The sequence below is a fragment of the Sitophilus oryzae genome, unplaced genomic scaffold (genome assembly GCF_002938485.1).
Source record: "Sitophilus oryzae breed Bouriz unplaced genomic scaffold, Soryzae_2.0 scaffold_934_pilon_pilon, whole genome shotgun sequence".
Classification (NCBI taxonomy): domain Eukaryota; kingdom Metazoa; phylum Arthropoda; class Insecta; order Coleoptera; family Curculionidae; genus Sitophilus; species Sitophilus oryzae.
Window position 1 is genome coordinate 164087 of NW_022147566.1, and position 22980 is coordinate 187066.

Genomic DNA, 22980 nt, shown 5'->3' on the forward strand with positions numbered 1-22980 from the left:
GTATTTTATTTATAAAATTGAACGAAAATAATAATAAATTTGAATAAACAATATTTGGCGATATAATTCCGGAAAAAGCCGAACCGCTCCGAAATTTTCAAAAGTTTTGGGTCGCGACCGTTGCAAGAATAGCGCCAAATAGTGTTTACATTGTCCTTATGGGCACTTTCCAATCTAAACTTATTTCATTTATCTATGGTATTGCTGTTGAAGGTTTGCGCATAGATAAATGCAACAAGTTTAGATTGGAAAGCCCGTAAAAATTTTGGGTCGCGAAATTATTTTGGGTCGCGACCGTTATGCGTGATTTGGCGCTGCTATAGCGGTCGCTAAGAACAACGGCAAACAAAAACAGAAATAATTTTTTCTTGTCAAAGTCAGAATCTTCAAAAATCATAAAATCTTTCAAAATCTAAACCGCTCTCAATAAAGAAATTCCGAAAAGTGTTTATAACGTCCATTTTCAAAGTAATTATTGCTATCTTGTGAGTTTAATTCAAGTTTTATTTACTCCAACTGGTGATAATTGTGAAAAAGTGGCATTAAAAACTTAAAAAGCTGTGCTGTGAACTGTGAACTGCAAAAACCATCGTGGGTCGTGGCATAACGTCGGTTTCCAATGTTTCATAGGTATTTCATACATATCCTTAATAAAATAAAGTTTCTTATATGCAACAAACTGTATTTTATTTATAAAATTAAAAGCAAATAATAAATTTGAATAAACAATATTTGACGATATAATTCCGGAAAAAGCCGAACCGCTCCGAAATTTTCAAAAGTTTTCGGTCGCGACCGTTGCAAGAATAGCGCCAAATAGTGTTTACATTGTCCTTATGGGCACTTTCCAATCTAAACTTATTTCATTTATCTATGGATAAATGCAACAAGTTTAGATTGGAAAGCCCGTAAAAATTTTGGGTCGCGAAATTATTTTGGGTCGCGACCGTTATACGCGATCTGGCGCTGCTATAGCGGTCGCTAATAACAACGGCAAACAAAAACAGAAATAATTTTCTCTTGTCAAAGTCAGAATCTTCAAAAATCATAAAATCTTTCAAAATCTAAACCGCTCTCAATAAAGAAATTCCGAAAAGTGTTTATAACGTCCATTTTCAAAGTAATTATTGCTATCTTGTGAGTTTAATTCAAGTTTTATTTACTCCAACCGGTGATAATTCTGAAAAAGTGGCATTAAAATGTGCTGTGAACTGTGAACTGCAAAAACCATCGTGGATCGTGGCATAACATCGGTTTCCAATGTTTCATAGGTATTTCATACATGCGTCCTTATATAAAATAAAGTTTCTTGTATGCAACACACTGTATTTTATTTATAAAATTTAACGAAAATAATAATAAATTTGAATAAACAATATTTGGCGATATAATTCCGGAAAAAGCCGAACCGCTCCGAAATTTTCAAAAGTTTTGGGTCGCGACCGTTGCAAGAATAGCGCCAAATAGTGTTTACATTGTCCTTATGGGCACTTTCCAATCTAAACTTGTTTCATTTATCTATGGGTTTGCGCTATAACAACCACGGTAAAATGTTAGAGAACGTTTAGTTTACAGTAAAATGTGTTGATATTTTTTAATATAGTTTAAATTGTTATAAAATTCTGCATCTCTCATTGCAAATATTATTTTCGTTTTAATTGCTGCTCACAGCTATATAGAATCTTTTTGCATTACAGATGGCGCCGTTCAAAGCCTACTTCAAAGTGGGCGAATTTTTAAAAACTCTATATCTCAAAGAGGAATCGAGCAAAATATCAAGTGTGCTATATTTTTGGAAAGGCAATTTTAAATTATTTTCAATGAATTAGAGATATACAGGGTGTCACATATAAAAAAAATTGTTGATAATTCTTAAATTAATTTAAAAAAAAAATATACTTAAACCATTAAATTCTACGTAAAAAGGAGCTTTGGAAATGCTCTCATAAAAATACAAAATTTTGCACAGCAAAAAAGTCACAGCGATTTGTTGAAAATGCACATTTTTAAAAACACCCCGTAACTCCGAAACGGTAACAGATATCGATGTGCGGTTTTCACCATCATGTTTTTGATAAAAATTGAGCCCCTCCAGACACCGGTATTAGTTTTCGTCTATCTGCTATAGAAAAGAGTTTTTCTCTTTTTGGCCCATCCTGTACAACCGGGTCTGACTAGTTCATACCTAACTGAGTTTGTATAATTTTCATTGAATATAGTCCGTTGAAACTACATTACAAGGAATAGTTTAAATGCAGCTTTGACAGTCATTTCTATAGCCCCACCTACGCAAAAAAGGGAGCCGATTCTAGTCTTTCCAGAAATAACTATTTGATAAATTGCCATTTCCGCACAAAAACTACGTCATGACTTACGTGAAAAATTAACCTAATTCTCCAAAATGGATTAAATGCGGACTTGATTCGAGGAAAGCTTCTGGAAATTTCCGCACCGATTTATAGCGAAGGAATGAAAAAATACCTTACATCGTTAGGGTTTTTTTTCGAAAAAATATGAAATGATGTCATTAAATACGTTTTCGTATGGAGTCATTATTACTAGAATATAGTAAAATTAATTCAGTTGCAGAGAGTTCTTGGAATCAGTTTAGATTCCCAAAGAGATTTACATAAAGGTCCGTTTAAAACCTCGCCCAAATGTCTAGAATTTACCAAAAAATATGTAAACGGTGTGCTATTGATGGCCTTTCTTACTTTCTTAAAAATATTTATACTCAAAACTTGTGTACAACAGTAATAAACATAAAATAGTTAAATAAGTTTATCGCTTTCACAAATATTTCTTGTACATAAATATTTCTTCATTTTCTTTTCTGTACAAACGCGCGGGAGTTGTGAAAGAGACAGATTAACAATTTTTTTAAAGCATTATGGCGAAAGACGAATATTCTTTAGATTTTGAGTTTAGGATGTAAAAAGAGGACTTTTTCACTACGTGAGAGAAAAGAGGATAGTGTGATCAATAAGAGGACAGTCCTCTATTCTAGAGAATAGAGAATCCTCTAGAATTCTAGAGAATCCTCTATTCTAGAATAGAGGACAGTTGGCAACCCTAGTTTAGACTCTCAGTTAATTTGCGCAAACTGGTATGCACAAACCAAACAGCACCAATAAATCGTAAAGTCAACAAGTAAACCGAAATCGTTATAGTCGTACACAGCTAGAATATCTATGTCGGTCGAGATATTAAATCTCGAGAGTTTTTGGGGTTGCCTTTTATATGACTTTAAGTCGCTTTTGAAATTTTGGCGTTTGGTCGCCATTTTGTAATTTAGTGACGACATGTTTGAAAATGCTATAATCTCCACAACTGTATATAAATTAATAGTTATTAAAGCGTAAATCTTTGGCGTAAATAGACAGAAGTAAAAATTAAAAAAAAATTATAAATTTATATACAACATACAACAGGGAGATTCCAATTAAAAGTATTTTGTGATAAATATTAAAATAATGTTGTTAAAAAATAAAAATTTAGAATTTTGATTTACAGTATTTTTAATAAATTATACGAATATTCTCGTTTATTATTCGTTTGAAATAAATATGACAGTGTCCTCCAATGAAAATTTAAAAATTTACTTCTTAGCACACAACCAGAGGATATTGGTGCACAGATACAGTATCAAGTTTATTATAGTAATTTTCTTAGCCGCGTATAGCACAGATTTTTACCCAGACCGAGTTAAATTGTCTTACAAAGGGGTAGATCTACCCCGAGTAGTAGTTTTTTATTCAACTGGCAAACAAGGCCAATATGTGTTATAAAGTGGTTATAAAGCAGTAGTAAAGCAGTTTGTAGGTGGAGTATGCAAACCATACGTATACGCCAACTATAAACAGTATAAATCGAAGCAGATATTTACTTAATTATCAATTATCAGGCCCCAGTAATTGTCAATGGCATTTATAATTTAGGAAATTAAATCAAGGGGTAATTTTCTTTGTTTAAAATATCGAATAATTATTATATTTTATATATTTTGGGACTGATATTATTTATTTTAGCTTTTAAGTTATTTTTCAATGGTTTCATTATTTATTTTTACTGAATAAATATTTTAAATTACAACCAAAGCACATCATAAGTTGTATTCTAGCTTCATTACGATGATGAGGAGTGAAGTCTTTAGTAGAACGAGGGCCACAGGCCTGAGACAGCGAAGGGGCCCCTCGGATCTTGGAGGACTTACAAAATCGCGATATTTTGTCGCGGTATTTCCCTGGAAGCATTTTTAAGAAAAAAATATTTAAAATTTTTGGACGAAAAAAACTACGTGTCAAGAAAATTTGTACGGCCTAAAAGTCAAATTTAGTGATTATCACAGACCCTCTGTGGCATAAAGAAAAACATGTGGCTATTTCAAAAATTAAATTGTTCAAATGTCATATAATAATGGCGGTATCTGTCATGGAATTGAGCGATTAAAAAATTATCATAAATATTTTTTTTTCAAATGGAAACCCACTTTTTTTATTTCACTAGTGAAAATGTTTTCCAATTTGTAGTGGATTGTAATCTGTGTATGCTCCTATATTGGTAATTCGTTAGGTTTTAACTAGACATATTCCTAAAATAAATCGTTTTTAAGTTATTTAAGATTTAGTTTGAAAACGTATATTTTTCTTGATTTTATCTAGCTTCCTTTTAGTGTCAAACAGTCAGACAATTTATTTCCTCTGTCAGAAAATGAATTATTTGAATTTCCTATATTATAACTACTGCTGCCTTAAAAGTTTAAAAAGTGTATTTATATAAATATATCTCGTATTTCGTTCTTTAGTGATATCTAATAGTGGATATTTTAATAATACCGTACGATAAAAAAAAACAGGGCAAAGTTAGCTTGGAAGTGATGATCGATAATATACTGTCATTACTACTACTGGTTTAATTACGGCTACTATTGGTATAGTCTGTGAAGCGAATAACTTTGAATTTGACAGTTCACGCGGGCTTTTCTAGTGTTAATTTTATTAGGTTAGCAACTTGTGGCTCTGCTGACGCAATGCCGTCTCTAATAAAACAGCCTCACTTGACTATGGCTGAAATCGCACTCCATAGTCAATGTAGATAGTTTTAGTGAAAAGAATAATAATTTTAAAAAATATGTGGTCATTTTTTGACAAGTTTATATTAGTTTATTAATTGTAGTAAACATTATTATGTGATGTGTGGTGTGAATATTTTATATGTAGTTTTTTGGATTATATTCGACACTATTTTTTTCATATGACACAACACTGATGAAGGCTATCATGTTACCCGAAACGTTTTTTTTAAACCAAATAAAAATAATGAAAAACCAAATGAAAACTTAATCAGTGTTTTTCCCGAACCAAAATCCCAAGAAAATCAAAAATTTTAGAATAATTTTACATATAAAATGACAGCGATCTTTATTTCATAGCCATCGCTGACGCCTTTTTTTCTATGATATTGTATTATTTGCAAATATAATTTTTCGAACATTGATACTTGCAAATATACATATACATTTTGTGAATGCAAATAATAATACATCACTATTAGTAGATATTGAATGTTTTTTGTTAAATTAGATCAATTTTCAAACCACAAAATTTAAAATATATTTTACATTATATCCATTATCTGATGTACCTATTCATTAGTTGTATATTGTAAAACATTTGCTGCATTTGTGTGGTTCATAGTTTATTTGCCAAAGTATTTATTACTATAAATAGGAATATGTATTGTATTTATTAACTGTATATTATGTATATTTCATGTAAACTATTATGAATGAACATGTATCAATAACAATGTATCATGAATACATGTTTTCCATGTCCAAACCAAACCAAACATATTTATTAATCCGTAGTATCTAACTAGCGTGACGTCATCAATCTCGCTCCGAGGCTGTTCTATTAGAGACGGCATTGGTCTGATATTTAGAAATGTCAAAAGCTGATGACATTTTACTTTTGGCAATTATGACAATTTGTGTTGATTTTTGCAAGAAGAGGAAGAACTGTTACTTGTTTTATTATTTTCCTTTTCTATTTCACGAAAGTAAAAAGAGTTACCTATCTGATTCGTTCAGGCACTCAGTTTAAAGAATATCAGTAACTTTTTTGACAGAGGGATTTTACATTTGCCATGTTGGTAAAAAATAACGGTCAAAATTCAAAGTTATTCATTTTATAGACTATAATAATTACGGCTACTGGTTAAAATCAAGAAAAATGTACGCTTTAAAGCTAAATCTTAAATAACTTAAAAACGATTTATTTTAGGTACAGGAACATGTATAGTCAAAAAGTAACAAATTTTAAAAACGAAAGTAACGAAAGCCTTTTCACGAGTGAAATAAAAAAGTAGACTTCCATTTGAAAAAAAATGTTTTAAATTTATGATAATTTTTTAATCGCTCAATTCCATGACAGTTGCGGCCATTATTATATGACATTCGGACAATTTAATTTTTGACATAGATAGCCACATGTCTTCTCTTTATGGTACAGGGGCTGTGGCAATCATTAAATTTGACATTTAGGCTATATACATATTTTTACCAGGCAGTTTTTTTCCTCTAAAAATTATAAATATTTTTTTTCTCAAAAACGGTTAACGTTAGGTATAGAGTGTTTAATATCAAAATTCATAAAATTTTACAGAGAATTTAAGTATGTAATAAAAAATGGGGTCACCCATTTAAAATAAGAAAGTTGCAGTCAACTTCCGGTACTTTCGAAAGTGCCGCCATATTGAAAATATTTTTAATCGATAGATCTCATTGTGAAACAATGATATGCACAAAATCTCGTATCTAGATATTGTAGGTCTCTAGAAACTTCTAACGCAGGCTCAGCCTGGGACACCCTGTATAAATACTTGAATTTTGTCAACCATTATACATACGTCATTCAATTTTTACAAAATGTGCCTTAGAAGTATATCATTACCTAAACAGACCGGGGGCCACATTTAGCTTTGCCGCCCCGGGCCCCCGTCAGGTTTAGTCCGCCACTGACCCTGCCGTTACCACTTTTCCTGACACTAGCTCGTGTGTCACGGCCTTGAATTTTTACTCCTAACGCGTTCACTTCAAAAAGTTGTAAAGACAATCCGGAAACTGTATACGACCCAGAAAACGACGTGAAAATTTGCTTGGAAATTACGATTATTTCCAATTTCCTATGCAAAATTATACGGAGAATGTTTGTTATTGAAAGTAATTTTTAAGCAACCCTGACGCCGTTTTTTTTTTCAATCCGATATTATTTGGTAGCGTGGAGATTACATCTCTCGTCTGCTATTCTAAAGATGACGTTAAATTAAATCAATAACAAATAATATTCTTAAAAATAAACAGTAAATTTGTTATACATTAAATTATTATTTGAACTGCTTTAACTTTAGTTACTAAAATACATTAAGCCACAAACTAATTTAAGTTAAGTCTGTGACTGTGGTTAAACCAATAAATATACAGTTTTCTTGATAATATGGTGAATGCGCCACGTTGCCAAAATAAATGCTAGTTTAGATAAATTAATTTTTATTTCCAGATCCTTATATTTGTTTAGCTTAGAACACGCGCATCATGTTACAATCCAGTAGTAACAAACTAATGTTCAGGTACCACTTACTGTAGTATTTGTAAATGCATTTTAATCTTATTCACTATTTACCATCAGCATAAATACTTTTGAATATATTTTTCTCTTTATTTATGCGTTTTTGATAATAAAATTTCTAGGAACTCTACTTACGAATTTCTATTTTATTTTTTCTATATTAGATCTATTATAGTAGCATGCCCTTCATGCACAAATCCCTTCTAATAATTTTGTATCGACACTTATTTTCATACTCTACTTTTCTTCTTTTTTACACTAACCGGTACGAAAAACGGGTATCTTAAAATTTTCATGTATTTTAAAGTTTTTTATATTGTATTCTAGTGAACCGATGTTGATGATTGTTTAAGCAAATTTGTAGTTAAATTATTTGACTTTTTAGTACCTTTTTCGAAATTGATAATGAAACTTGCCATCTGTCAATTATACGAAAGAAAACAAAATGTTGATATTTTGGTGAAAATTTGAAACACTCTGTGGAGGACGTTAACAAAGCAAGAAATTTAAAAATAGCTTTATCATCTATGTGTATCTTTTCTCGATAGTTTGGTTTTTGATTCATCTCAATAGCCTTATTTTTTGGAGATATTCGCTTTTGAAAAAGACACTAACAATTTTTCGTATTTTTTACATTTATTACATTTTTCACCCTAATGAATATCTTATGAATATTATTTATTGCTAGCCCAGAAGATGTATATACAGGGTGTTTCAAAACAAATGCGAAAAACTTCAGGCGCTGATTCCTTGTTCAAAATAAAGGGTAGTTTGCTTCATAAACGTTGGATCAAAAGTCAACCATTAGGGAGATATCGCGGTACAAAGATGGCGGAAAAATAATGTTATTATTTTTTATCTTGAAAACGAAAAGAGATAGACTAATGAAATTTTTTGGAAGCATTACTGTTATGAAAACACACTTTCTGGTAATTTTTTCACTTTTTAAAATAAGTGGAAATGGTTGAAATAAACAACCCTTATCATTCTTGTTAACGAAATTTAAAGAAAAATCTTATCAAATACATGCAAAAAAAAATTTGGATAGTTTAGTTTGTTTAGACACTTTTTTATCTCTTGTGTTTTTTTGGTAAAATTCACCGATTTGAAATTAAAAAATAAAATGTAAAGCATTACATGTCAGGACAAAAAACATTTTTGGATAAAGAATCTAATAGGCTGCTGTCAAACAGTTTTTTTCGTAATAATATCGTTACATTTTCTTCTCAACGATAACCTCTTAAAAATTATTTAGCAAGACAATTTTTAATTCTGTATTTTAATTCGAATGAACGAGTTCTAAACCAAATGAACAAGGACCGAGAACTCCTCGACATAATAAAAAAGAGGAAAGCAGCCGATTTGGGCCATATCATGAGACATAGCAAGTATGAATTTCTTCAGCTCATCATCGAGGGTAAAATTGAGGGAAAGCGCGGACCCGGACGACGGCAATGCTCCTGGCTGAAGAACATCAGAGATTGGACAGGCACATACTTTCACAGTACATACAGTACATACAGGCACATACACTCACATACTTTGCTGAGAAGAGCGAAAAATAGAGAGGAATTTGCCGTGGTTGTTGCCGATCTTCACTGAATGGAGAAGGCACTTTAAGAAGAAGAAGTATTTTAATTCATGAAAGTACAAAATAATAAAAAAAAGTACATATTAAAAAAATAAAAATGTTTTTTTTCCTGATGGGGTAATGCTTTACATTTTATTTTTTAATTTCAAATCGGTGAGTTTTATCAAAAAAACACAAGAGATAAAAAAGTTTCTAAACAAACTAAACTATCCAAATTAATTTGATAAGATTTTTCTTTAAATTTCGTTAACAAGTATAATAGGGGTAGTTTATTTCAACCCCTTCCACTCGTTTTAAAAAAGTGAGAAAATTACCAGAAAGTGTGTTTTCATAACAGTAATGCTTCCATAAAATTTCATTAGTCTATCTCTTTTCGTTTTCAAGATAAAAAATTAAAACATTATTTTCCCGCCATCTTTGTACCGCGATATCTCCCTAATGGTTGACTTTTGACCCAACGTTTATGAAGCAAATTACCCTTTATTTTGAACAAGGAATCACCCCCTGAAGTTTTTTGCATTTGTTTTGAAACACCCTGTATATACAGAGTGAGTCTTAAGTAAGTTTGATATTTCGAGCCCCAGGTACACGTCTATGAGAATATTTTCTCGAAAAAAATTGAAAAGGTACTGGAAACCTTACATCAACTATTAAAAAAAAGACTAATTATATATCTAGTACAATATTTAAATATTAAAATCGCAATCGCAGGTTACAGTCGCTGCGATTTAAAAATCGCAATCCCAGTTTCAATTGCGATTGGAGAAAATTGCAGTTTTACCTCATCTCTACTAAAAACGGTCCTTAAAGTTTAAACTAAAAATACTAAAATATTTTAAGTGGCACAATCTCGTCTTTGCATTTGAGATTCATTGAAAAAATAAGGAAAGTTTGCAATTAGAAAATGAAGAAAATAGGGATGGAAGAGAAGCCGCTTGAAGAGATTCCACGTCGCTAACAAAGGATCTATTAATTAGATTTTTGCTTGCGTAAGCTCAGACTCTCTCTAGTGCACGTGCCAGCTTAAAAGGGACAACTTGCAGACCTAGCAAGGTCGGTTTTCTATTGTTAAAAGATAATTAAAAGTCCAACGTGAAAATATAAAACGTTATGTTTTAAAATCAATGGAATTTTTGTTTATAATGGGTAGACAATGTTTCGTTTGAAAGAAAACTGATATATCGAACTCCCATTGTCTTATTTTAGAGATGGCTAAAGTGGTATTAAGATATTCTTTGCTAAAGTCTATTATTCTAGCTATCTCTAAAATAAGACAATGAGAGTTCGATATATCAGTATTCTTTCAAACGTCTATTTCTGCAGTTTGCAGTCCACTATAATGGAGTGGACTGTAAATTGCAAAAAGAGCGCTGCCATGAATATGTTGGTATAAGTGTGAATATGATGGTTATGAGTGAGTCATGTGGTATACGGATGCTTCCAAAACCAAAGCAGGGACAGGGATAGGAGTATTTGGGCCGAAAACTGAATACTCCGAACCAATGGGCACCTACCCCAGTATCCTTCAGGCAGAAATTTGCGCTATCGAAAGATGCGTACAATTTATCTTAGATAGGAACTATCGAAAACAGGAAATTGCCATCCTATCCGATAGTCAAGCAGCACTTAACGCGATCAACTCAATAACCATCAATTCGAAGTTGGTCAAAGAATGCCTGGAGAAGCTCAACAAATTAGGCAAAGAAAATTAAGTCCTCCTACTCTGGGTGCCTGCTCACCAAGGGATAGAAGGCAATGAAAAAGCAAATGATCTAGCTAGAAAAGGAGCGAACACTCCACTAACTGGACCAGAACCGTTCTGTTTTCCAAACGGGAACCAACTGAAAGCGGAACTGAAGAATCTGGAAGACTCCATCAGTAACTTGGAATGGATGTCCTCCAACGGTCTAAGACACTCGAAAAAGTTCCTTAGAACTTATGACCGAGAAAAATCAAAGGTTTTCCTTGATTTAAGTAAAAACAGTCTTCGGATTGTCACGGGGTTTCTAACAGGACACTGTCTCCTCAACGAACACCTCAGTAGGCTGAAACTGAGAAACAACGGCGAATGCAGATTTTGTGGAGAAAATGGGGGAAACACCAGAACACCTTATCACTGAGTGCGCCGAGACGACGACCATTCGTGCCATGAACCTTGGTACGTCTGATGTCGAGGATGGAGAGCTGGCCTCTGTGGAGCCGTCTCAGATACTGGCTTTTCTTAAAGCCCTGAGACTGTATGATGAGTTATAACTCGTTATAACTCAAGAAAGGGGAACACACAATAGATCTATAAGGTCGCGGTGATTAACTCCCCTCCTAAACATTCTACATTCTACATATGATGGTGAAGTAGATGTAGAGGGAGTCTAATGTAGACGTGTGGTAGGCTTTATAAGACGTACATTTCAATGAATTAGTATTAGAAAAAAAACTATTTTTACATCTTTATCCAACAATTATTATTAAACATTTTTACTTTATTTTGCACTTGTATCAATCCAAACATGAAAATTTCTTACTGTGTATATTGGTAAAAACCGGTAAAAATTAACGCTAGAAAACAAACACATCGGAATAATACAGTGGCTGGCGTCGTATTATTATTATATTATATGTCGGAACAAGATATATTGTTGCGGGCCGGTGTGGACTCGACCTAACCTCACAATATGGCCCGCCCTCGGATGACCTTAACATCGCATAGACACCGCAATGATTCATTCGTTCGAGAAGAATCGAGTCCCACTGGAATGGACGAGTACATACGAGAACATTCGAAAACCTTCTCTACGCACCTAACGATCTATGGACAATTCTAGAGTTCTTTACCTGCCGGTATAAAAGCCGGCGGCCGTGGCCTACAGGGGCAGTTATAAATATACAGTCGACGCGCTAAAATTCAAAATAAATTTTAGTTATAAATCGTTTGTAAATAGTTCTATAAGTCGTTTATCGTTATTAGTTTTGTTAATTAGTGTTAAATAAATAGTGTTTAAATAAATTGTGACTTTCTATCCACACGGAACCGACGAAAACGTAACAATTGGTGTCAAGTGTGGCGTGTGTGATAGACTAGAAAAATAAAAAAGACTAACAATGGCTCCGAAGAAATTGTTGAAAGACTTGAAAGTGTCCGAACTGAAATCCATATTGGAAGAGAGAGAGAGTGCGAGACAGATGGAAAGAAAAGCATTTTGCAAACCAGACTGAGAGACGTTTTGAGGGAGGAAGGCGAGGATCCGACACATTTTGCTTTGAGTTCGAAGGTGACCTTGACTCGTCCTTACAAAAATTAGAAGATAAAATTACGAAAATTCCCGGGAATTGCAAGACAATTTAAACGACAATTTCAATAGTAAAATAATTGACTTGGAAGTTAATTTAGAAGAGAAAATCAGTGATAAAATTAATATTTTAGAAGATAAGATCGCAGAAAATTCTAAAGACATACAGGCCAGCTTTAATAATAAAATAATTAATTTAGAAGAAAAGATAACAGAAATTATAGAGAAATCTCTACGGAACTACAAGACAAAATAACACAAATTGAGGACGATGTAAATAAAAAAATCGAAATTTAAACAAAACAAGAAATAGCCAAAAAGGCCAATTCACCAAAATGTCAAGAAACATCGAGGCACCGAAACTAGTCGAAAATAAGTATATCTCAAAGTCAGTTATTAAGCTCCACAGTTTGACGGAAAAACCGCTTTGGGCCAATTATTTTTGCCAGTTTGAGGCCGCTGCGAGAGCGAACGGATGGACAATCGCTGAAAAGGCTACCGCTTTGACTGTCGCACTGCGAGGAGATGCGACTGATATTCTGCAGACATTGTCACCATCGGAACAGGGAGATTATCAGCAATTGGTACGACATTTAGAAATGAGGTACGGCCAAGCTCATTTGGAACATGTCTATCATTCCCAGCTAAAAAATCGCATTCAAAAGTCAAATGAGTCTCTGCAGGAGTTTGAAGCCGACGTAGCCCGCCTCGTTCGCCTTGCGTACCCTGCTATGCCCGAAAATGTTATGGAGCGCTTAACAGTACAGGCTTTTATTGATGGTTTACGTGACAACGAGACAAGGCAAACACTTCTTTTAGCTCATCCAACGCATTTGGGAGATGCCCTAGCACGTGCCCTGGAATTTGAGGCCGCGAAAGAATGCTCTAGGTCTCTAGGATTTGTACGGGCTGTTGAGGAGAGTTCCGACGATTCCAAAGTGGAAAGGATTGTGCGGAAAGTACTGGATCAGTATATGAGCAAGAAGGGGGGACCGATTCGCTGTTGGAATTGCGGACAGATGGGAAATCGTTACAAAGAAGAGAAAGAAGTGAAAGTCTTAAGGACGACTGTGGTTGGTGATAGTTGGCAAACCGAAGATCTTGCAAATGACCAAATCAGTGATCCAGAGTTGGGCTTGGTGATTAACTGGAAAAACGCGGACCAGAGACCAACGTGGGAGGAAGTTTGCAGATATTCGCCGAACGTAAGTCGTACTGGGCCCAGTGGAATTCCTTGGTAATAGATAACGGACTACTTCGCCGTGTGATCGAGAGACCGGAGGGACAAGAAGAGAGAAGGCAGATCGTCATTCCAAAGAAGAGGGTCCCAGAAGTCTTGGAGGAAGTTCACAATGGAACCAGCGGAGGACATCTTGGTGTTACCAAGACACTTGGCAAGCTGCGTGAACGGTTCTACTGGGTGAACTGCAAAGAAGATGTGAGGGCCTGGTGTAAGAAATGTGACATTTGCGCAGCCATTAATGGGCCACAAAAGCGTGGTAAAGCCCCTATGCGCCAGTACAATGTTGGTAGTCCCTTCGAACGAATAGCGATCGACGTGGCTGGTCCTTTCCCGGAGACGAACGATGGCAACAAATACATTGTGGTAGTAATGGATTACTTCAGCAAATGGGTCGAGGCCTACGCGTTGCCAAATCAAGAAGCGTCCACGATTGCTGATGCCCTTGTTAAAGAATGGATCTGCAGGTTTGGTGTTCCCATGGAGCTTCATTCAGATCAGGGAAGAAACTTTGAGTCCAATCTGTTCCAAGGCGTCTGTGAAGTCCTGAACATCCGCAAGACCAGGACGACTGCTCTACATCCACAATCCGATGGGATGGTTGAACGCATGAACAGAACTATCAACCGTTATCTGGCCAAAGTAGTCTCTGACCACCAAAGAGACTGGGACAAATTTCTTCACCTGTTCCTGTTGGCCTACCGTTCATCCGTCCAAGAATCTACAGGGCAAACTCCAGCCAGCATCGTTATGGGACGGGAAGTGCGCCTACCCTGTGATCTGAAATTTGGTTGCCGACCGGGAGAAGAAGTCGCCGGAGAAGATTATGTCCACACACTACGTCAAAGGATGGACGACATTCATCAGAGAGTCCGCCTAAATATTCAAAGTGCTAGTGACCGAATGAAGGAACACTACGACATTCAAGCTGAGCATGGAGGATACCAACCAGGGAAGTTGGTGTGGCTATATAACCCGCAGAGACGTCGTGGGTTATCTCCGAAGCTACAATCCTCGTGGGAAGGGCCATACGAAGTCATGGATAGAATTAATGACGTCGTATACCGTATCAGAAAATTGCCAAAAGGAAAACCGAGGGTAGTCCATTTCAACCGTTTGAGCCCCTACCAAGGCGAAATAGAAGATCGTGCTGGGACCGTGAGAACCTGCAGCTTTGATCCCCCTGATTCGGAGATGTCCTTTGACGATTTCATGGCCCGATACAACAGCAGTGAGAAGGCTCGCTATGGTGTAACCAAAGAAGATCAACGAGACCTCTTTTCCGTGCCTCCTGATTATTCGCTCGCTCATTGTGTGGCTCGAGATTTGCGGATGTCCAGAGGAATCGCTGCGACGTTCAATGAGAAGTTTGGGCGTGTCGGAGAACTACGCCGACAGGATCCAGAGGTTGGAAGCGTCTTGAGGCTAACCGACAATGCACATGGTCAAGCAAGGCACATCTTCTACCTGGTCACCAAGGAATGGTCCCCGAGTAAGCCGACTTATCTCAATCTATGGAAGACCCTGATTGAACTGAGAGAAGCCCTGCTAAACAACAACATTGCACGATTAGCCATTCCGAAGCTGGCGTGTGGACTCGATGGTTTGAGTTGGCGTACAATCCGGAACATGATTGAAGTCTTGTTCAGATTTACGGGAATCGAGATCCTCGTTTGCTGCTACAACCCAAAGCTGAGATCGGGAGAGAAAACTGTAGACTGCTATTTCTACCAGACTTCGCAATGTACCAGGGGCCAGCTTTGCAAATACCTTCATTCACCGTATAATCTCGGGACGAGCATGTACCTAAGAAGGGGGCAGTGTTGCGGGCCGGTGTGGACTCGACCTAACCTCACAATATGGCCCGCCCTCGGATGACCTTAACATCGCATAGACACCGCAATGATTCATTCGTTCGAGAAGAATCGAGTCCCACTGGAATGGACGAGTACATACGAGAACATTCGAAAACCTCTCTACGCACCTAACGATCTATGGACAATTCTAGAGTTCTTTACCTGCCGGTATAAAAGCCGGCGGCCGTGGCCTACCAGGGGCAGTTATAAATATACAGTCGACGCGCTAAAATTCAAAATAAATTCTTAGTTATAAATCGTTTGTAAATAGTTCTATAAGTCGTTTATCGTTATTAGTTTTGTTAATTAGTGTTAAATAAATAGTGTTTAAATAAATTGTGACTTTCTATCCACACGGAACCGACGAAAAACGTAACAATATTAACCTGTATAAATTTAACGTAACCTTGCAACATCCTCATCTCAAACTCACGTGAAAATTCGAAAAGATGAAACCACAGTTGTGCGTGTCATATGGCAGAATTATTGTGGTGTAAGTTGTTTATATTTATTTGTTGTGATGAGTAGCCAGCAACCAGTGAGAAATTAAAAAAAAAACAGAACAATAATTGGAATAATTTTTTGAAAAATGAAGTGCTGCGGTCTTAACCCTCATAGATGGTGATTATATGATATATATATTTATATATTGTGAATGTGATGTGAGATGTGATTAAACTATTAAATGATTTAAAACAATATTTTTAAATTAATCATGGTAATGACATTATTACAGGGTGATCAGAATTATATTCGAGAAACTTTGGCAGCATATTGTACAGATAAAAATAAGTATAAAGAAGCTCCTTTAAATGTAGGTGTGTCAAAAATAGAGATACAAAATGAGAAGGTTCACTTTTATTTCGATTTTTAGCCGACCATAACAACAGGTATGATAGGCTATTAAGATCGGCAAAAAAAAAGTTTTTTTAATTTCACTCAAAATGAGTTATTTGGGTCATAAATGACCTAAATACCAAATATTCTCATGGTGTTTGTCTGTCTGTCTGTCAGTCCGTCTGTCCGTCTGGAACACGATAACTCAAAAACCGCTAAACCGATTTTAACCAAATTTGGCACAAAAATACTGTGGCACCCGAGAATCTGGCCATTATTTTTTGGTGGGGGTGGGGGGTTGATAAGGGGGTATAGGAGGGGTTTAAAAATTTAAAAAAATCGTAACTCCAAAATTACAGTAGCTAGCGAAACGCGGTTTTCAATAGATTAGGAATAATATTTGCAAAACAAAATTTGTAATAACATCAAAATCAGTCAAAATCGCAGTTTTTGAGATATTCCGTGTTTCCGTAGTCCGTTTTTGAGAAAATCCATGTGGGGAACTCCAAACTCTCATCGGACGCGACCCCAGGTGGCGGATAAGGGAAAAAGAATTCAATTTATAGACTATATCATTAGTTTTGATGTATGTTTTTAGTTCTGAAGTCGAATGGCATCATAATTCGCCGTGTACAATTTTAAGAGACATTTATATGTGTAGAAAATTTAATCAAAAAATACCGTATGATCGAAAAAAACAAATCCAGTTGGCTTGCAAATGATGGTCGATGTTTACTTACAAAATGACAGCGATTTTAATTTCCAGAGCATCTCTGACTCCGTTATAACGGGTGCGTCTCAAAAGTGGCTTGTATTGTACTTGTGGGTTCCAAGTGGGACCCACCACTGTTTATCTGAAAAAATAAAAAATTATAGGGATGAGTCACTTTCGAGACGCACCTAGGACATATTTCTATCGTATGGTAGTTATATATTAAAATAAATCTACCGAGCGAATGAAAATATTCAGTATTATACAGGGAGTCCCAGAAATAAGTGCAAGTATTTTAACTGGTAGTATAGTTCAACCCCAAAAACACGCCTATGTGGTTTTTTCCGCGAAAAAAAAAATTGAAAATTCGAAATTTTTTGAAATTTTTTTTTGGATTTTTTTTAGTTTTTAGTTAAAAAAAATAATTTCTTGATAATATGACAACATGGGTAGTAGATTAAATTTACAATAAAGAAAATCCAAAAAAGATGCAGTGGTTCTCAAAATTTTAGCAAAAAATCATTTTTTTTTGGAAATTTTCAAAGTAAAGTAACTCCGTTATTTTGGACTTATTTGAAAAACGATAAAGAGAAAATATGTTTTTTTATCGAGATCTACCATCCCTTAAAATACTTGAAAATTTTTTTTGGGATTTTTTTTTTAGTTTTTAGTTAAAAAAATAATTTCTTGATAATATGTAGATTAAATTTACAAGAAAGAAAATTGAGAAAAGATGCAGTGGTTCTCAAAATTTTAGCAACAAATCTTTTGTTTGGAAATTTTCAAAGTAAAGTAACTCCGTTATTTTGGACTTATTTGAAAAACGATAAAGAGAAAATATGTTTTTTTTATCGAGATCTACCATCCCTTAAAATACTTGAAAATTTTTTTTGGGATTTTTTTTTTAGTTTTTAGTTAAAAAAATAATTTCTTGATAATATGTAGATTAAATTTACAAGAAAGAAAATTGAGAAAAGATGCAGTGGTTCTCAAAATTTTAGCAACAAATCTTTTGTTTGGAAATTTTCAAAGTAAAGTAACTCCGTTATTTTGGACTTATTTGAAAAACTTAATAAAGAGAAAATATGTTTCTTTTATCGAGATCTACCACCCCTTAAAATACTTGCACTTATTTCTGGGACACCCTGTATTTATACGTAATTGTACTGTAAAAGTATATTTTATTCACCCCTCTATTATCTATTAAAACATTTTTAAAATGTACGCTTCTATCGTTTGTATGTTTTATATTATTATTAATGAAGTATAGAATAGTTAATTGATATACCATTTTTTAGAACACCGAGTCACCCTGTGTTCTTTACTGTTTGGTAAACAGGTTTATATCTCTTTTATATTATACCTTTAAAGTAAAAATCAAGCAAATATTATTCGTGGCACGTATCACGTACCTTTTGTCACAGTTTCATAAATTTTAACAATCGCAACGCGGGATATATAAAAATAAGCTAGCATGTTATCGCTATACTCACAGGCTATGCTCTATTTTCAATGTGTTATTTTTAAATATAAATATATCTGTAGCCAAGGGCACCGGAAGTGGGAGGGAATAGTACAAGAAGATGCATTTGCAACTCCCTGTCGGAATAGGAATGCAAAAATCATTAAGAAGCATTACATTATTAAGATACTGTTTGAATACAAATTCAAAGCATCTGTGTTAGGTATAGTGTGTCCAACGAGAAGATCCTTGGCAGTGATAGATGTGTCTGTCATTTTAATTTCAAAGTAGTTTATTTTATTTTACAACTGGAACGCATAGCAGGAAATTAATATATTTAAAATTTGACTGACAAATGATTACTTCAAAATATTGTGAAAGAAACTGTATAAAACTGAAAAAATGTAATCGAGTTATTTTATTTAATAAAAAACGGTATGTGTTAATACAAAACAAACAAGAACAAGACACCACATACCAAAAAAATATAAAAAAAAACTATTTCCTACTTTTAAGCTTTATGAAACTTGTGAAAAAATTTATGATTATATTTATCAATATAACTTATGTATGTACAAATACAAATTTGTAATATTCCACAGGAATAAATAAAACAACATAAATAGAACAAACTATTTTATTAATAATAACACTTACCAAATTTTATACCTTAAAGGTTGATTAATTAACTTTAATCTTAATTTTTTTAAACCAGTACCTTTTGACATTATTTTTCTGCAGTGCTAAAATCCCTTATTTACCTATCGTGTGATGTCGATATTTTACAGCTACTCCAGTTTTTAAGTATGTGTTTAGTATGATCCTTCTACCATATTCGAGATGCACTTATCTACGACGAGATGTTATACGTTGACACAAAATTATAACCTATAATTTGGCAAGACTTTGACAAGCGTCAAAAATGACTAAAATCCTAAAATCTAAAGGCGAGTTCATACGCATCGGCGTCTGTTTATCGTTCATCGTTCCGTCAAACCAATAAAATTGAAATATGATCTGTCATTCTTTAAATAAACCAATAAAACTGGTTAAAAACAACAAGACACGACGCATGACGGATTTATATTTAAACCCATCCATAGATAACTTAAAAATAATTAGAAACTTTTTTTAGTAAAATAAATAGATTGGTATGGGACGTCATCTGTTTTTCTTCTGTCATCGTCTGTCGAAATCTTACCTGAGAAAAAAAACAGAGTATAGTAGCTAGTAGTAAGTTTAGTTACTACTAGCTACTTTAGCTTTTTTAGACTGGGTACAGTTGACACTATCTGGTATTTATTGTTCGTGGTATTGTTACCTTTGTTGTTACAACAACAAAATAAAACACTAATTTACTTTGTACTCTTAATAAATTTGCGCGTTTTGTGGAACAATCGTTTTTTTTATTTTCAACCATATTATATTATGATTTTGGCACCTCTTGATTCTGCCGCCAGAAAAACCTGAACAAAGTTTACCTTCCTCCCCCCCCTCCCGATACGTGGCTGTAAAATTAATATTTAACGATATATCATGCCTAAATCAAACCTAAACCAAGAGCAAATCACAATTATTATTCATTTTTCTTTGTTTTAATTTGTATGTGTATATTTTTTTTTTGAGATCAATAAATGTTTATTATTATTATCATATTATAGTATTATTTACAAACTTTAATATCTACTTCAACAACAAAAGAGATATCTAGGGGACAATAAAAATGGTGCACAATGTATTAGAAAAAAGAACTTAAAAAATAAGCATTTTCCCGGAAGTTATTTAACTTATTTAAATACTTATTAATATTTCAGGCATCCCCCTGCTCCTCTGTTGGTGGAGGACCCGCCCAGTACTGATGACGAAGGCCTGAATGAAGTAAGGAACTGTAACCCTACGTTCCTTCATGGGTAAGTACTTAATTTCAATTCGATTCAACATTGACAGAAAATTTTTAAAATATCTTTAAATATGTATCAAATAAAAAATTATGAATATTAAGTTGCAAGTAAATATACAGGGTGGTCCGAACTGTATTCCGGAAACTTCGGCAGCATATATTCTGCCGATAAAAATAAGTAAAAAGGTTCGTATAAATGTATGTCCTAAAATGCTTATTTCGGAGATGCAGGGTGTTGAAGTTTCATTTCTATTTCGATTTTTTCCAAATAATTTCTGAAGTAACGTCAATATTTGGATGAAAATTGGTGTCTGTTTTTATGCCAAAAGTTCAACAGACACTGTTTTATTATCATTCTTTCGAAGAAAAATTTATGATTAATTTAAAAAAATAAAAAGTTTCGAAATATTTCATTTTAGTCAAATAACTATCTGACTGTTCCTATTCTAAATATCTTGAGAACGGTTGCTCGTAGCGATTTTTAGCAAGAGACATTTTTTACGTAAAAAATCACGAAAATGTATATTTTTTCACTGTGGTTTTATACAGGTACGAACGAAAAGTTATTACCCTTCAAACCAGTTAAAATATATGTAGGTGGTGCCCCCTACAAATTGGAGTCATATTACATCAAAATCAAATTTCTCATGTCAAAAAATTACCAGACACCAATTTTCATCCAAATATTGACGTTACTTCAGAAATTATTTGGAAATAATCAAAATAAATATGAAACTTCTACACCCTGTATCTACGAAACTAAGCATTTTGGGACATACATTTACACGAACGTTTTTACATATTTTTATCTGCATAATATGCTGTCGAAGTTTCCGGCCCATCCTGTATAATAAATAAACCAGAGAGCTTTATATGGAGGTTCCTAGGAATATATAATATTAATAGAAAAAATGGTTGATTAAAAAAAAGGAATAACAAATATTTAAACTATTTAAATCTTAATTTGTCATTAGAGTAAATAAAAAATTGGTACACCAAACAGTTAGTAATCTTACAATATACATTATGTATGTAAATGTTTTAATATTTATAAGATAACGCGATAACCATATTTTTGGCGATAGAATTATAGGTCGGGAGAAATATCGTGCCAACTAAAATCCAAATGGATTTATGACTTAACTACAAAATCGAAAATTTTGGTGAATGTGGTTTCATTACAACTGCATCCAATCCTTCACTAAAAATTTTTTCATTCAGAACTTCAAAATTAGTAGAATACATTAGTGGTGTCAATTAAATATTTTATTAAGAATTTACGATCATTCAAAATGCCTAAAAAATTACAATTATTTAATTGTAATTTTTTCTATTTATTTATATTTTTATTATTTTCTATTTATTTAAATTATTTTTTTTTTATTTTATTATTTTCTATTTATTTAAATAGACTATCCTAGCAACAGTTTGCGACAGTCATTTGTCAGTTGTATCCTCAGATTTAATCTACTATACCGGGTGCGTCTCAAAAATGGCTCACCCCTATAACTTTTTTTATTTTTTCTGATAAAAAGGCGAGATTTGGTATGTTAGTATATGACATAAAATAGGATTAATTGACGTATTCAGTTGTTTTTGGTCACTTACTGTTTTACCAGAAATGACTACAACTTTTGATTTTCAAATGGCACCCTCGGTATATTTCTACTTTATTTGAGAGAAAATGACACTGAATAGAAAGACATTTCATATGTCAACTTTTGATATTTTTGCATAATATGGATTATTTGAAATTCTAACATGCGGTTCATAACGACAACTTGACTCGAAATACCAAGTGTGTGATATCAAATTATTCGTAAAAAAAATATTTTTCCAAATATGCTAATGAGTCACTCTCGTTACATTTGAAAAAATTGAAATATGATTAAAAATACGATTTGGGTATCTTTTAACCGCCCAGGTCAAGGCACGAAAATCATTAGACCATCAAAACCATTTTTCCAAGGCTTCCTGATTAAAAATGTGTGTTTTTAGCACAGCCATGGCTCTTTAGATTTATAATACGATTTTTTTAAAGCGAAAATGTCAAAAGTTGACACATGATACGTCATTCTATTCAGAGTGTCATTTTCTATCGAATAATGTAAAAATAATACCGGGGGTACCGTTTAAAAATCAAAAGTTGTAATCCGGTAATTTCGGGTGAAACAAGAAGTGGCTAAAAACAAATGAATTCGTCAACCAGCCCTATTTTATGTCATATACTAACATATCTCGTCTTTTTAGCTAAAAAAAATAAAAAACTTATAGGGGTGAGCCACTTTTGAGACGCACCAGGTAGAGAAGCCATAATTAATATAATAATAATAATAGCTCCCGTATATAGCGTTTAACGCCTTGGGAGTAGCAAGGTACAGCCAAAGGTACAGCTTGCTATACTAGAGCCGTTCGGTATACAAGGAAAGTAATGTGGCTAGCACTACGCTTCAACCGCCTATTATAA

General features: G+C 33.7%; 1 protein-coding gene across 1 annotated transcript in view; it reads left to right on the plus strand.

Annotated features, from left to right (window-relative positions):
• LOC115890854 overlaps positions 1-22980 on the plus strand; it is a 58227-nt gene that overhangs the window by 29812 nt on the left and 5435 nt on the right. The window contains exon 3 of the mRNA XM_030911205.1: positions 20428-20523. Coding sequence (XP_030767065.1) covers positions 20428-20523 — 96 coding nt within the window. The remainder of the gene's footprint in view (positions 1-20427; positions 20524-22980) is intronic.